This window comes from Natator depressus, chromosome 8 (genome assembly GCF_965152275.1).
Source record: "Natator depressus isolate rNatDep1 chromosome 8, rNatDep2.hap1, whole genome shotgun sequence".
Lineage (NCBI taxonomy): Eukaryota > Metazoa > Chordata > Testudines > Cheloniidae > Natator > Natator depressus.
The window spans coordinates 48,718,233-48,735,838 of NC_134241.1; the positions used below are offsets into that span (position 1 = coordinate 48,718,233).

General features: G+C 46.2%; 1 protein-coding gene across 3 annotated transcripts in view; it reads left to right on the forward strand.

Moving 5' to 3' along the window:
- RABGAP1L (RAB GTPase activating protein 1 like) overlaps positions 1-17,606 on the forward strand; it is a 549,683-nt gene that overhangs the window by 359,411 nt on the left and 172,666 nt on the right. For all 3 annotated transcript variants that reach the window (XM_074960981.1, XM_074960979.1, XM_074960980.1), the window contains one exon: positions 15,324-15,398. In XM_074960981.1, the coding sequence (XP_074817082.1) occupies positions 15,324-15,398 (75 nt within the window). The remainder of the gene's footprint in view (positions 1-15,323; positions 15,399-17,606) is intronic.

Sequence of the window (17,606 nt, forward strand, 5' to 3'; positions counted from 1 at the left end):
TCAAGGGAACGTTCCTGATGCCGTTCACTGCCCAGCGACCATTTGGGGCAGTCCAGGGGGATCGACGCCGACCAGACTGTCTGGCTGGTTTCCGTTGGGCCGGGACTCTCGGCACCGCTCGTCCTCAAGGAATGAATATTGATGGGACTGCGGAAGGCGTCACCAAGGGTCCTCGTCTCGGAGGGGGTACTGCAGTCGGTCATGGCACGGTCGTTGATGCCGTTCCCGCTCGGACTCCCGCTCCAAGTCTCTGCCAAGACATCGCAGCCCTGGGTGTCGATCGCTGGCGTCTCGTCGTCGTGGGTCCGCCCCTCGAGGCTGTTCACAGAGCAGCTGTTACCATCGGTACCAGTTCTCCACGTCGAGATTGCAGTCCTGTGGCCGATGTAGATCCCGGCACCGCCGCTCCTCCCGGTCCAGAGACAGTAGTAGATATTACGCCAGCCCGGCCTCCATTCGTAGCCGTCCTTCGAAGGGCCAGGCCAGCCAACTCAAACAGCCGGCTCCGCCGGCACCACAGCAGGTGCAGTGGCACTGAGCATCGTGGCCAGCCCAATGGTACCAGTGGGCACCATGGACTCCGGTGCAGCCCCCAGTGGGAGCTCGCTTGGTGGCCAGAGCTTCGGAAGCACTGTCGGCCTCCCTCTCCAGACCCCCGAGAAAGGAGTTGGTGGGACGTATGTCCTCGGCACCGTGCCCAGAGTCCGACCAGGTGGTGGACCCTCCGGTGCCGGCCGATACCCAGAGCACTGCACCGGCCTCCTTGCCCTGCCCGGAGGAGGCGATTGCGACCCCATCCCCCTCCACCCCGCAGGAGGACTTCAGGGCCCATCAAGAACTCTTAAAGAGGGTGGCAGCAAGCCTCCACCTCCAGGCAGAGGAGATGGAGGAGTCCTCCGATTCCCTGTTTAATGTGCTGTCCCTGCCGGCACCAGGTAGGGTAGCCTTGCCCCTCCATCAAGGGGTGGCTAAGATTTCAAATGCCCTGTGGCAAATACCGGCCTTGTTGGCTCCCATCTCTAAGAAGGCGGAACGCAAGCATTTTGTACTCACTAAGGGGCATGAGTACTTGTATACCCACCCAGCGCCCAACTCCCTGGTGGTCGAGTCGGTCAACCACAGGGAACGGCAGGGTCAGCCAGCTCCGACCCCAAAGAACAAGAACTCTCCGAAACTGGACTCTTTCGGAAGGAAAATTTATTCATCTTCGAGCTTCCAGTTACAAGTGGGAAACCATCAGGCTCTCCTGGGCTGGTACGAATTCAATCTGTGGGGCTCCCTGCCCAAGTTTGAGGACTCCCTCCTGGAGCGCGATAGGAAGGAGTACAGGGCACTAGTGGAGGAAAGGGCAGCGGCTGCTAGGGCGTCCCTGCAGTCAGCCTCGGATGCTGCAGACATGGCCGCACAATCCATGGCCTCTGTGGCGTCCATGAGACGTGTGTCATGGCTCCTGCTCTCTGGACTGTCCAGCGTTGCACGGTCTTCCATGCAGGATCTCCCGTTTGACGGGAAAGCTCTGTTTGCGGCGGAAACAGATACAAGGCTGCATGGTATGAAAGACTTCCGCACGACCCTCCAGACTCTGGGCCTCTATGTCCCAGCTCCGGCAAAACCTAAGTTCAAGCCGCAGCAGACTCCCGCCCAGGCCGCCCTCCCAAAGTATGAGGCTGCCCATAAGAAGCAGTGGGACTATAAGAGATGCCCTCAGAGGCAGTCTCAGCGTGCCCCCCAGCCTGGGTCCTCCAAGGGCAAGTAGCCAGGGAAAAGGTGCTTTTGACAGGACACTCAGGGGCACCCTGCCAGTCCTCATCAGGGATCCACCCCCAATAAAGCTCCCCTTCTCCAACTGGTTGTGTGCTTTCCTCCCAGAATGGTCACGGCTAACCTCGGACCGATGGGTCCTCAGCACCATCCCCGGGGTTACACCCTCCTGTTCACTTCCTCCCTGCCCAACTACCACCCACCCCCATCCCTCTTGGGGGACCCCTCGCAAGAAGCTCTGCTCGAGCAGGAGGTGGGGCGGCTCCTAGGACTAGGAGCAATACAAGCGGTGCCTGAGGAGTTCATGGGCAAGGGGTATTACTGCCGTTATTTCCTTGTCGCGAAGGCCAAAGGGGGGCTCAGGCCCATCCTGGACCTGCGAGGTCTGAACCAGTACATGGTGAAACTCAAGTTCCTCATGGTTTCCCTGGTCTCCATCATCTCCTCCCTTCGTGGTGGGACAGAATCACTGCCAATTCATGGTCCTCCCGTTTGGTCTGTCCACTGACCCCAGGGTGTTGACAAAATGAATATTGGTGGTAGCGGCCTACCTCAGACAGTGGGGGGTCCAGATATTTCCCTATCTGGACGATTGGCTTGTCAAGGGCACCTCCCGGTTGCAGGTGAGGGATCACATGGCATTCCTCCTGTCCACGTGCACCACCTTGGGCCTGTTGGTAAACAACACCAAGTCCACATTAGTCCCAGTCCAACTCATGGAGTTTATCGGGGCACCCCGGATGCAGCGTCGGCCAGGGCCTCTCTCCCGCCAGACAGATTCGAGACCCTGAAAGGTTTCATCGACTCGGTCACAAGGTTCCCGGTGACAACAGCCAGGGTTTGCCTGCAGCTCTTGGGTCACATGTCAGCGTGCACGTATGTGGTCCGTCACGCCAGACTCCAGATGAGGCCCCTCCAGCTCTGGTTGGCCTTGAAGTTCTCCCAGGCCATGGACAGGATGAACAAGGTCCTCACCATGCCAGATTCTGTGATCATCTCCCTACGGTGGTGGTCTGCCCCAAACAACATGCTCCAAGGGGTCCCGTTCAGGGACAGGGCCCCATCATCAGAGCTAGTGTCCGATGCGTCGGACCTGGGTTGGGGGGCCCATGTGGGGAAATTTCAGACCCAAGGCCTGTGGTCAGCTCAAGACCTGACCCTACATATAAATGTCAAGTTGCTCAGGGTGGTGCAGCTGGCATGTATGGCCTTCCGTTCGCACCTGGAGGGCATGGTAGTCAGGGTCCTCCTGGACAACACGGCCTCGATGGCCTATATCAACAGGCCATGTGGGGCCTGATCCTCTGCCACGAAGCCCTCAGGCTGTGGGATAGCCCAGAACGAGAGGGCAGATTGCTTGAGCAGGGACTTTTCCTCGCAACATGGGTGGTCCCTCCACCTGGAGTGGCCCACCGGCTCTTCCGAAGGTGGGGAACTCCCCAGGTGGACCTATTTGTGACTCGGCAGAACCGGTGATGCCCCCAGTTTTGCTCCAGTGGGGGCTTGGGGAGGGGCGCTATCTCCGATGCCTTTATCCTGTCCTGGTCAGGCTGGCTTCTCTACGCCTTTCCCCCGTTCCCTCTAATCAGCAGGGTCCTGGAGAAGATAAAGACGGACAAGGCCCGGGTCCTCGTGATTGCCCCGGCATTGCCCAGCCGGCATTGGTACGGGACCCTCACAGGCCTGGGGGTAGCTCCACTGTGGCAGTTGCCGCTCCGCCCAGACCTGCTCTCTCAGGACCAGGGCTGCCTCCTCCATCCCAGCCTAGTGGCTCTTCACCTTACGGTGTGGCTGCTCAGTGGTTAGGTGGAGAGGAATGGACATGCTCAGAACAGGTTCAGCATGTCCTCCTTGTAAGTAGACGGCCCTCCACTCGCCGCGCTTATTTGGCGAAGTGGTCCCGGTTTTCTAGGTGGGCGGTGGACCAGGGTGTCTCCCCTGTGGCCGCCCCTATCCAGCTTATTCTTGATTACCTCCTCCACCTGAGGGTCCAGGGCCTGGCGCCCTCGTCAGTCAAGGTGCACCTGGCAGCCATACTGGCCTTCCATCCACCGGTGCAAGGGCACATGGTATTTTCCCATGCTATGATTGGCCTGTTCCTTAAGGGTTTGGACAGTCTTTTTCCGTATTCTAGACCCCCGGTCCCACAGTGGGACCTAAACCAGGTGTTGGCTCGTCTCACGGGGTCCCCATTTGAAGCACTGGCCACGTGCTTCTGCTCTCACCTCTCATGGAAGGTGGCCTTCCTGGTTGCAATCGTGTCGGCCAGGCGAGTCTCGGAACTCAGGGCCCTGACTTCTGAGCTGCCGCACACGGTATTCTATAAGGACAAGTCCAGCTCTGCCCACACTCCGCATTCCTCCCGAGGGTGGTCTCCACCTACCACATGGGTCAGGACATTTTTCTACCGGTTCTCTTCCCCAAGCCTCACGTGTCCAGTGAGGAGTGCCGTCTCCACAAGCTCAATGTGCGGCGGGCTCTGGCTTTCCACCTCGAGTGGACCAAGCCGTTCAGAAAGTTCTCGCAACTGTTCGTCGCCTCGGCTGAGCGCTCAAGGAGCCAGCCGATTTCCACTCAGCAGCTTTCCAATCCTTTCGTGCATCCGTTCCTGTTATGAGCTGGCTGGTGTCCCCCCGCCACCCACTGTGAGGGCACACTCGACTTGGGCGCAGGCCTCGTTGGCTGCCTTCGTGCCCCCCCGTTTCCATCCAGGACATTTGTAGGGCCGCCACGTGGTCTTCGGTTCACATGTTCACCTCGCACTATGCAATCGTCCCCCAAACCAGGGATGACGCCGGGTTCGGCAGGGCTGTCCTCCGTCCTGAGAACTTGTGAACTCCTACCTGCCTCCAACAGATATAGCTTAGAATCACCTATTGTGGAATACACATGAGCAATCACTCGAAGAAGAAAAGACAGTTACCTTTTCCGTAACTGGTGTTCTTTGAGATGTGTTGCTCACATCTATTCCACATCCTGCCCTCCTTCCCCTCTGTCGGAGTTGTCCGGCAAGAAGGAACTGAGGGTGGGGGGTGCGTGTAGCTCCCCTTATACAGCACCAGGAGGCGCCGCTCCAGGGGTCGCTTCCCCCCACGGGTACAGCTAGGGAAAAAACTTCCGGCACTGGTGCACGTGGCAAGCACGCACACATATTGTGGAATAGACATGAGCAACACATCTCGAAGAACACCAGTTACGGAAAAGGTAACTCTTTTTCACAGGCTCAAAGCGGGTGTCAATGTTTCCAATAAAAACTGAGGCAGTGGAGGAGGGTCCACGTCATTTGTGACATGGCACCTTTCATTGCTGACACTTTCTCTTTTTGCTCATCTAGTTTATAATTTATTCTGAATCCTAACTCTGCTTGTGGAAATGGGGATGAATTATTCAGCACAGCAGTTGGTTGGTTTACAATGGAATAACAATCCCACTGCAGCAATTGACCATGTCTCTGTGTGTTTGGGCCTCAGAGAGAGAATTACAAGCTGTTTTTCTTGAGCGGCTAGTACTCTTCATGCCCAATGTACTTTCCTTTGGACTCTCTTAGCTACAGGAGATAATGTAATGGAAGCGCTGTATTGATTCGTGCTATCATGACATGTAACTTTTATAGCATGATGTGCCTATTTTGACGGTTTGCTCTTTGGCTCACCCTTCAGTGTGGCAAAGCTGCTTCATAATGCTATCCGGTTGATTTCTCCTTTGTTTATCCTTCAAACCTCTTTCCTGATTCACTCCAATACAGTGTCCTCTCCTTCAGTGCTCTCTTCTTCTTTATATGCACCGTGACAGGGTTGGGCCAGAGGGCTATAGGAGAGTAATAGAAGGCAGATATATTAGCCCCAGGCTAAGTAGGTCCCTTTTCCCTGGTAAGGTTCCAGAACAATCAGGAACCTTCTGGAGACAAGACAGGCTGATTAGAACACCTGCAGCCAATCAAGAAGCTGCTGGAATCCATTAAGGCAGGCTAATCAGGGCACCTGGGTTTTAAAAAGGAGCTCACTTCAGTCTGTGGTGTGCATGTGAGGAGCTGGGAGCAAGAGGCACGAGGAGCTGAGAGTGAGAACGCGGACTGTTGGAGGACTGAGGTGTACCATCATTATCAGACACCTGGAGGAAGGTCCTATGGTGAGGATAAAGAAGGTGTTGGGAGGAGGCAATGGGGAAGTAGCCCAGGCAGTTGTAGCTGTCGCACAGCTGTTCCAGGAGGCAGTCTAGACAGCTGCATTCACAGAGCCCTTGGCTGGAACCCGGAGTAGAGGGCGGGCCCGGGTTCCCCCCAAATCCTCCCAACTCCTGGTCAGACACAGGAGGAGTCGACCTGGACTGTGAATTCAGAAAAACGGCCAAGTTGAGGGCTGCCGTGAAGCTCCAAGGCGAGCAAATCCGCCAATAAGCGCAAGACCCACCAAGGTAGAGCAGGAACTTTGTCACAGCACGTATCCTTACTATGACGCTGGACATCCCTGTATTCACACCCTATACACTACTGCAATAATGTTTGGACAAAATATGCCTTGAGAGGTATCATGTGAAAGTTAATAACACGCTGGTTATTAATATCACTGTAAAATGCATGGTTTAATGCTATATATGAAGTTATGAATTCCCTTTCTTTGATGTTACTAAGACCACACAGCCTAGCCTAGGTAAAGGTGATAAACAAGTGTGTCCTAGACAAAGGAATGTGGGTTTATCTCAATTTGTAGATTAGCCATAAACAAAGCTGTCAAGCTAAACTGGTGCGGGTTATCCTGATCCTGAATTCAAGAGACAGAGAATTACCATGGGTCCTGTACCCCAGAGAGACAAAGGAGACTGAATCTCCAGGAGGCCTTCCTGACTTTTTTAGACAAAGACAATCCTTTTGGGGATATAAGGGAGAGACTCCATCTTTATCCTTCACCTTAGGAGACAAAGGAACCAAGCGATTTGAACTCTGTGATAGGTCCTGGCCAGTAAAAATTGGAAAGGAGTCTGAGTTAGAGAAACCATCTTGAAAAAAGACTGTATCATTCTAGATTCAGTTTTAGTCTTTTAGATGCATGTTTTCACTATTTGCTTGTAACCATCTCTACCTTTATCCTTTTTACTTGGTATCACTTAATCAATGCTCTTGCTTTCGTTATGAATCATCAGTGGTGTGTAAGATCTGTACAGTGTGTGCTTCTAGAAAGCTAACATGTTGGAATGTTTTACTGTGTCTGTAAAGGCAGCAAACCTAACACTTTTTTGGTGAGGGTCCAGTGAGAGGGGCTGATCCCTGCAGTAGGGTGATTTGGGGCTAGAAGGGTACTAAGGTCTGTCTGCTAGGAGTAGTAACCAGGTTGGGCAAAGTCAGCGTGAGGCTTGTGTCCTGCTGGCAGGCGGTTGGGGTCAGAGCTCTGGACCAAAGCTGCACAGCCACAAGACACCCAGGGCTACAAGGCAGTTGGTGACTACAGGACTGGCCTTAGGGAAAATGGTGCCCTGGGTGAACTTTATTTTGCCATCCTTGGTGCTCACAGGCACATCTCCCCCATAGTTCCTGGTCCCCATGGGTTCCCAGGGCTTCCCCCCACCATCGCCTGCAGGAAGGGCTGCAGAAGGAGGCATTTATGAGCCCAGCCATATGCCCCCTGACAACTGTGCCCATGGGAAGGGGGAACCCAGAAGTTGGCCCTCTGGCTCCGGAGGGGGGAGGCCTGCTGGCTCTGCAGGGCAAACCCTGGTGCCTGCACCTCCCTGCCAGGCTGGCAGCCCCGGCCGGCATCGCCCACCCTCTGCACGGCTGGTCAGGCCTGCCAGTTTGCAGCACTTGGATGGCGTGTTCCCACCCCACCCCCCCTGCCCCGAACATGGTGCCCTGGGCGTTCGCCCACCTTGCCCATCCCTAAGGCTGGCCTTGGCTGACCCAATCCCTTAGTGGCCTGGGTGAATCCCAAAACATCACACTTGCAACTTTCTTAATGGTCTCTCCAGTGTTCCCCATAAGTTACAGTGTGAAAAGTTGCTGCCTTCATTTCTGTTGCCAGTCAGGGGGCAGGCCTGACTCCTACAGCAGCCTGTTGTGCCAGCCCGTGGAGATGCTTAAAGCACACACCGTATCAGTTTAAGGATTTTTTTTTTAAATGTAATTTTAGTTTTTTTAGGTTTGAAAAGCAATTTTGTAAACATTTTCTTGTTGCAAGCAAAAACAAATTTGTAATATTATCTTGTCCTCTTCAATGTACATATTAATAAGACTCTCCCTCTGTGCATCAGCTAGGAAAGAGTAATTCTGGTCTCACATATGAATTTTCTGCTGAGACTGCACCCGTTAAAAGGTCAGGTTTGTGAAGCTACAGTGCTGGAAGGAAAATAAATTATTTATTGTGCTAGGAGGCCTGCCTGAAGAGATTGGAAATATTTCTTCATTCTCCTGGTCTCAGATTGTAGTTACAGCTCTGCATGAGGCTTATTGTGTGAAACTGAAATGCCTTGCAGTGGGTACTTCATAAATGGATTAAATAATTCAATAATCATAGCTCTATGTAAACACAGTGGTGTGGGAGGGTGTATTATGTGATGTAGCCAAGATATCCCAGCTTTTTAGATAAAATAGTAGGAATACTGTTATTCTGCAACCTGGACATACAATTAGCTGTTCAACTGATTTGGGTGCAGAGTTGTAAATTACTGTACAACCAAAATTATTAAGAGACCAAACATGAAGTAAATAACTTCCTAACCTCTCAGCGCTATAAGCTGTTAAATGAGAGACCCAGCTCCAAGCTCAGGTGGAACCTTGGGATAGTCACACTGCTGCCTGGGGACAGAAGACAGTTCCAGGGGTGATGCTCCCAAGACTCCAGCAGACGATGTTACAGCATGCACAGTCTGTTTGAATACCCTAGCCGTTGGTGATAGAGCAGTGTTGCTTTTTCTGTGCAATATGCTTTCTCCTGCAACCCAGTTATGAGAGCAACATACAGATTCTTGCTGTGGGCAGAGCAGAAAGGAAGAAGAGAGGTGAATTATATGAGGGTCAGAAAAGGCAGTTCAAAGCAAAGAGAGGTGAAAACCCTACTGCTCCCACTTTGACACTGCTTTAGGTGGGAGCCTGCCTGTGTATAAGGAAATGGCAAGGAGCTCAGATTCTTATGTAAGACCCACTGTTGCACAGAAAAAAGAAACTTAATTCAAAATCAGCCCCTGGAAGTACGGTGTCATTGAAGTGCAGTGTAATTCTGTTAATTTAAGTATAATCTAAAGCCAGTTCTGTTAGAGTAAAACTTTGGTAATATAAAGGTTTAATTCCTTCATCACACATTGTTGGCATATCCCTCAGACCGTCCTTAGAAATATGGAACTGACACAAAAATAGATAATAAAAAGCTAGCTGGGATTGCAGTGGTCCTGAAAACCTGCCGTTGACTCTGTCTTTGGGTATCCTTTGCATTCAGTGTGCTTGGTACTTACTCATGGGAGAGAGAGCCTGCTGTGGTGTTCACCAGTGACCCTGGCAGATGAGAGAAAGATGCTGTTACCCAATTCTAAGGAAGCTCCATCCATGACTTTTGCCAGAAAGAGGGTAGTTCTGTTGTGTGCCTATACTGGTGTGAAGATGGGGGTAAATGCGAGCTCTGGAAAAAATGCAGATCTTCTCGGAGCTGAAGCTATAGAAGGATATTTGAATGTCATCTATTGTAGTTTAGTGTGACTGACTCGCTGTGTTTAAGGCAAATTGGCAATATGATTGTAATTTCACATTTCCTAGTTAGTATGTTGAAGTTTAATGGGTTCTGAGTACAATGGAACCTTGGGAGAGCTGAGCTATCATGTCTGAATCAATTTTCTTGATTGGGAAGGCAAAATGATCAAAGTCCATCTCACTTTGGAGCTTTGAGATGCATTTCTTAGCCTGCTTTCATGTTAGTGACATCATCCACAGTAGCAGCAGAATCGCAGAAATCTGAGGGTTTAAGTTCAGGCCAGAAGTCTTTCTGTTCACCTTTGAAATGAATATATTTCTAATTTTTAAATCTGCTTAATTCTGTTAAGGGCTAGGATCTCAATCAATTTTCTATGACAGTTTTTTAAAGAGCATTTCTGTTGACCCTAGACTTCTGCATTCTTCTATTTGGATCAGCAGACTACTCCATATCAGAAGTGCTATTTTAGGAGGCTGTGTCGATCCCAAAAGGTGCTATAGGTGTTGTGATAACTTGAAAAATCCCTTACAAGTTCTAGAAGACTGATAGCCGTTATAAAGAAGCTTATTGATTGTGTAGAGGTGGCTCAGTTTCTGTTTGTTATTAATGAGTTGAACAAGATTGCCCAGTAGAGACTTACAGCCTGTCTGTTTTAATTTAAAAAACTCCTATATCATTGTGGGGGGGAGGGGAAGGTGCAGGAATCTCACTCTTCGCTTACAACAGTAAGCAGAGATTTCTGAGAGCAGTCAGAGAAGAAAACTAGCATAAAAGTTTGCTAAATTGTCCCAGGTCATTAAAGGACAAATCCTGTTCCTATTCAAGTAAATGATAAAAGTCCCATTGACTTCACTGGGAGCATGATTTTGTCTTAAGAGGTCTGGAAAAATAACCTTGGTGCTCCTAAAAGGATGTTGCCTTGAAAAATTGCTGTGGATGGTCTTGTTAGTTGCATAATATTGTGATAGTCCCTGTAGGTAGCACCCTTATTGTTGAGGGTAAATTGATGAAATAAAGCTTGTTGTGATGCTCTGCAATGTAAAGCTTTACAAGTTACTGAACAAAAAACAACTGAAACAAAAGAACAAGAACAACAACAAAAAACCAAAACAAAACCTTGTATTTTGAAATATCCTAAATATGAAGCTTGAAAAATCCACTCACCTGGGATGAGTATGAAACTTGCCTGGGCAAATGGTATTAATTTCTCCAGAATCAAATATTTCATTTAAAAAAAAAAAAATCTCTAAGCCCTCATGATTGTGTCTTTGGGACCTGGCAGCACAAGTCTCTTTTACCCTGGCTAGAAGGCTTAATGCTAAAACTAGCAGCTGCCTAATCCTGCCTAAATATGACTGCCTGTCATTTCTTTAATTGATCACTAGCCACTACCAAAGTTTTTAATCTTTTCCGTACTATTTACACGTGTCATGAACTTGTGGTTTTGATATCTTTTGGCAGTGAGTTCCAAGAGTGTATCAAGAATTTAAAAGGGGTTAGACATTTATGTGAACAGTAAGAACATACGGTTACATAAGAGAAGATTTTAAAAATTACAAGGGATGTATATCCTTATGCTTCAGAGTATAAGCCAACCTCTAACTTCCTGAGGTTAGGCAGAAACTCCCCCGATGGGCATGTTACTCCATAATTATCCATTTTGTGGTTTTTTGCACCTTCCTCTGAAGCATCTGGTAGGATACTGAAATAGAGGAAACATTAGTCTGATCTATTATCACAGTTTTATGTTTCTATCTACAAGTTCTGTGCCATGAAATGAAAATCTGATGATGAAAATGGAACATTTACCTCACGAATACTTCCTGTTTTATGTACCAGGATATGCTAACAATAATTAATTGACGTAGGACATACCTGTTTTAAAATCTCTTTGAACTAGTTAGCTGTTGCTATTTTTAAACCAATTAACTATTATGTAATTATTGCCGACCACAGATAGAACCCTGTGTAATGTCTATCCCTTGTTATTAGTTTTGTGTTACTGTTTAAAATAGAAATAGAAATTAAAAATAGAAATATTTTTTCTTCAAAATGTGAAAAAATAGTGAATGTTGTTATAATGCTGAAAATAAATGACTGACTATTGCTTTGGGTATTTGCTACTGAACGGCACTGCCCTTTAAAAGGCAGATATGAAACAACTTTCGGAAGTACTAAATAAATAAGGGATTAAGTACCCACAAACTGGTAGACGTGGGAATTCAGATGAAAAAAAACATATTCCCTTATTGCTTTTTCTTAATTAACACTCTATTTTTTTAAACGAATCCTGGCACTGGTTAGGACATGTCCAGAATCCATTCCATTTTAACTCTTAATTAAAAAAACATTTTATATTGATCCAGTGCTTGGGGTTAGTAGACCAGGAGACCAATTTTAATTACACACTTACCCAAACTAGCATCCATTTACAAGAATGACAGCTCCTGACAGTTATTAAGCATTATGGAGTTCTCCTACCTTGTAACCTCAGCAGCTAAATTTGTCAAAATTAGTAATCAGGTTTCAGTTTTAGTATTATGTTGTTTAAGTAAATCTGTTTCCTTATCTAACTGAGGATGTTAATCTCTGTGCATTTGAGCAGATGATAAAAAGAATAGATCTGGGCTGTTGTGGTCTCCGTTCTGGTTACTCTCTTGGTTACAACCAAAAGATTAGTAAACCATATAGATAAAAAGATATTATCTGTGGGCCACAGCTAGTTTCCAGCAAGGGTAGCTATAAATACAGAAGGAAATATGAGTGCATGAGACTCCCTAACCCATCCACTGAGATACTGTGTGATAGACCCAGATGGTTTTGATTTCATATGCCACAATGTATAAATGAGACTGGAAACCCCTGATTTGGAAGATTTAATCATGATATTTAAAAGCAATTATTTCCTTTCTTTGTAGCTGGTTGCTTCAGATGAGTAAGAGCAAGCATGGTTGTTTTTCAGACCACATTGATATTTTAAGAACCTGTCATCTTGCCTGGAGCTACAACAGTGAGAAACGTGCTAGTGAGTGTGACACATGACATTGTGGGCAATAGTGATGACATTTCTGAAATGAGGAATACTGTATTAGCTGCCCCTTTATTACCAGCACAGCCCCTTTATTTGCTGCTGTGTACGTCGTCAACACCCAGAGTCCACCTCAGATTGTGCTACAGTTGTTGCCAGCCTCAGTGCCAAAATGGAAGCAGTTAATTCAACAAATATTTTGCAGGACAAATGCTTTGTTAGAACTCATGACAAATCTGTTACTCTCACTTAAGTATATGAGATGGTCAATATCAAATTTATTTAATTTTCAACAGTAGCAAAGAACAGTTTCTGGATATTTTCTTTGAGATGCAAGTTCGCTTTTGTTGAAATTCCCAAAATATATCCCTGTTTTGTGCTTTTGTTGGGCAAGCACTAGGGGATGTGAGAGAGCCATGCATTTCACAATTTAAATATGGACCAGCAGTAAAAGAATCTGATATTTTAATGCTCTTTAGCTCCTCCACCATCATCCACTGTAAGCAGTGCAACAAGACCCCAGTGAAGATGCACTACATGAAAGTTTTATATGGGGGGCCTTGCAATAAAAATCTGCCAAAAGAACTTAAAACAAAACTGGAAATGGCTTTCCTCCCCGGGACTGAGAAAAGGGTTCATTGCTACTGACTGCACTTGTTGATGGCAGCTTCACACACAGCATCTTTTGTACTTTTTACTTCAGAGGGGCTCCAGAAGAACAGAAAATATAGAATTTGGTTTCTGTGAAAACATTGTGGGTTATATTGGTAATTCTCCCAATGCTGTGAATATCCTTTTTGATACAAATGCAAGGGAAAGGTTATCCAAAAAAATCTGATCCAAGATGTGACTACCATGTATAATTCTATCTTCCATGTGTTACCACGCCTTTCAAAAAGCTGCGCATGAATATTGCCTACACTATCCTATTCCCACACTATCCAGTCTATCCCCAACTAAGTAGAATTTGCAACCTTGTCTCATCTGAGACTTAGAAACAAAACACTTATGTAGGGTCCCAATTGAAACCATTATCTTACAGGATCAGATGTTCGGGAGGGTGTCGAGACTGTTTTGTGATTCGCACTGATGGCAGTGGAGACATATCCTATGGCTCTTGCTATTTGTGTCATATTAAAATTAAATTTATTATTTGGGGTAGGAGTATGTCGGTTTTATTTTGTGAGGTACTGTCATGTTTCTGGGTGTTCAAAATGTAATATCTCCCAAAGAAGAAAAAACTTCCTAAAAACCCACTTTCAGCTGAAGCAAAGCGCAAAATGTTAGCAGAGCATCAGAGACAGATGTTGAAAATTTCTTTTTTATTAGTCTTGTGTTTATCCTGTACTTTATCTCTATAGCAGATCATTTGTGTACAGAAGGCAATGCATCACTTACATTGATGGTTTAATGAATGTTTTGTGGGTGTGGATTTGTTTTAAAATTACAATACATGTTTTACTTGTTTTGGAGATGCAACAACATAATCAAAGCAACATTTGGGACATTAGTCATTTGGATGACCTGGATGAATAGTGCTATAATAAAACTATTGCTGCGTGTCATTAATTGTACCTTTAGGAATACAGGCAACATGAAACTTCCATGTGAATTATATCACTAGGTTACTCATGGTACCCAATTGCTCATAACATATCTGTAGAGTTTATGGCTGAAGACCTTGATTCTTCACAGGAAGTGTGAGGGCTAGGCAGGGAGTTGTTTGCAACTCTCTGATTCAGAAATGCCCAGCTTCAGCACAAGTTAGAGCTACACAGGTGCAATGCTAACCTCATGACTGGCATACGATCTCTCAGGAACCGTACACCAGTGGAGGATAAGGTGAAGCAATTTTTCTCCAGTTTCAGCTTTTTTTCGTAGTCTCTAGTTGTTATGGTTGTGAAAAAAACTTTTCAAAACTTGAGCTGAAATGCAACTGATGTGATGTCTGTCTGAGCTGTCAGAGAGCTTGAAATGAAAGCTCTGAGATCTGAACAGAGCCATTCATTTCAGTGAATTCCAGTTCAGATGTTGATGATATTTTCTTTTTGTGTCTACAGTAACTGTTTCACTGCTTTTCAAAGCACGTAGGAAAGGAGAGTAGGTATCATTATTAAGATCTACAAAATAAAAATATAAGGACATAGATCAAATAGTATTTTAAAGCCCTTTAATTAAAATTCTAAAATATTGGTAGATTTTTAACAATGCCAGGATGGCTTGAAAGGAGGTGCAGTTGGTTTCATTTCCTGAAGGGAAGCTTTCAAATGTTTGGAAAACATTGTCTTAAGCCTCAGTCCTATGATGTCACCTGAAATCCTCTGTGGAATTACAACTTTGTTATCTGCAGCTGAGTATTATTATTCCTTTTCAGTATACTAATAAGGCAGGGACAGCTGTCTTATAGAGAAAATTTCCCTTTCAAATTACCCTTGGTGGTTTTCTTCTTAACACCCTCAGGGCCAAGAATTTTATCATGTAACAGTTGGTCTGGCTTTTTTAAAGGTAACTGTTCTAATTCTCCTCTCATATCAGTTTTACACTGATGTAACTCTATTGATTTCAGTGGTATTACTGCTGATTCACACTGGTTTAAGTGGGAGGAGAATAAGGCCCAACATTTTCAGCACCTCTGCAAATATACAGTGTCAGTAAAGGACAAACAGTGATCTATACATGTTTTATTTAATGCACATTAAGCCTACACCAAAGTGGTTAGAATTCCATGCACTTCAGTGCCTCTAGCTCCAGAATATCATATGATCTGAATACTGCATTAGTTAAACTGCATTATATGACAAGAGATACATGGATTTTAAATATTCAATAAAGAAATTAAACTTGACTTTATTTTTTTCTAGGCATACTCTGTTTATGATGAAGACATTGGCTATTGTCAGGGACAGTCCTTCCTTGCTGCGGTGTTGCTGCTGCATGTGAGTAAATTACAAAGTGAAAGCTCTGACATGATGAAGCTGAAACCGTTTAAAAAATTTTAGTACTGTAACTTGGTGTCAGTCAAATATTCACCAATCCTAGTTTTTCTGTCCATTTTTTCCTTCCCTGTGGAATCCTTTTAGCCTGATGCCAAGAGAGAGTACATGTGGCTTATACCTCTACAAATGTGTGATTCATCTACAAATAAGAATATGAACTACTCGAATATGAAATTGCAGAGCTACTAACTGTAGTAGGTAACCTATTGCTTAAATCAGCCTCTGTACCAGATGATTGGGGGATAGCTAATGTAACTCCAATTTTTAAAAAAGGCTCCAGAGGTGATCCCAGCAGTTACAGACCAGTCAGCCTAACTTCAGTACCAGGCAAATTGGTTGAAACTATAGTAAAGAACAAATTTTTCAGACACACAGATGAACACGATACGTTGGGGAAGAGTCAACACAGCTTTTGTAGAGGGAAATCATGCCTTGCCAATCAGTTAGAATTTTTTGATGGTGTCAACAAGCATGTGGACAAGGGTGACCCAGTGGATATAGTGTACTTGAACTTTCAGAAAGCCTTTCACAAGATCCCTCCCAAAGGATCTGAAGCAAAGTAAGCAGTCATGGGATAAGAGGGAAGGTCCTCTCACGGCTCAGTAACTGGTTAAAAGGTAGGTCAGCTTTCACAATGGAAAGCACTAAACAGTGGGGTCGCCTAGGGATCTGTACTGGGACCAGTGCTGTTCAACATATTCATAAATAGGGCCCTACCAAATTCACAGTCCATTCTGGTTAATTTCACAGTCATAGGATTTTAAAAATCGTAAATTTCTTGATTTCAGCTATTTAAATCTGAAATGTCATGGTGTTGGAACTGTAGGGGTCCTGATTCAAAAAGGAGTTCCGGGTGGGGGGGCAGTCTCAAGATTATTGTAGGGGGGCTTTGCAGTACTGCTACCCTTACTTCTGAACTGTTGCTGGCAGCAGTGCGGCTGTCAGAGCTGGGCAGGCAGAGAGCAGCAGCTGTTGGCCGGGAGCCCAGCTCTGAAGGCACAGCCACTGCCAGCAGCAGCACAGAAGTAAGGATGGCACGGTATGGTATTGCTACTGTTACTTCTGCGCTGCTGCCTTCAGAGCTGGGTCCTTGGTCAGCAGCTGCCACTCTCTGGCCGCCCAGCTCTGAAGGCAGCAGCGCAGAAGTAATGGGGGCATGCTATGGTATTGCCACCCTTACTTCTGCACTGCTGCTGGTGGGGCACTGCCCTCAGAGCTGGGCACCCAGCCGACAGCCGCTGTTCTCCGGCCGCCCAGCTCTGAAGGCAGCGCAGAAGTAAGGGTGGCAATACTGCAACTTCCCTAAAATAACCTTATGACCCCCCTGCAACTCCCTTTTGGGTCAGGACCCCCAATTTGAGAAATGCTGGCCTCCCCTGTGAAATCTATATAGCATGGGTAAAAGCACACAAAAGACCAGATGTCATGGAGGGAGACCAGAAAGCACAGTCTGTGATGCTTTTTTCATGGCAGTGAATTTGGTAGGGCCCTATTCATAAATGATTTGGAAAGAGGGGTGAAAAGTGAGGTGGCAAAGTTTGCAGACAGTACTAAATTACTCAAGATCATTAAGCCCAAAGCTGACAGTGAAGAGTTACAAAGGGTACATGAGTACATCACAGGATCTCACTAGGCCGAGTGACTAGGCAACAAAATAGCAGATGAAATTCAATGTTAATAAATCAACAATAATGCTCATTGCCAGACATAATCCCAACTATACATACAAAATGATGGGGGGTCTATATTAGCTGTTTCCAGTCAAGAATGATCTTGAGTAGTTCTCTGAAATGTGCAGCGGCAGTCAAAAAGGCTAACAGGATGTTAGGAACTATTCGGAAATGGATAGACAATAAAACAGAAAATATCATAATACCACTATATAAATCCATGGTACATCCACACTTGAATACTTTGTGCAGTTCAGGTCATCCCATCTCAAAAACAATATCAGAATTCAAAAAGGTGCAGAAAAGGGCAACAAAAATGATTAGGGGTATGGAACAGCTCCTATATGAGGACAGATTAAAAAGACTGGGACTGTTCAATTTAGGAGAGAGACAGTTAAGGGGGGGATATGATAGTGGTCTGTAAAATCATGAATGGTGTGGTGAAAGAGAATAAGCAAGTGTTATTTATCCCTTCACA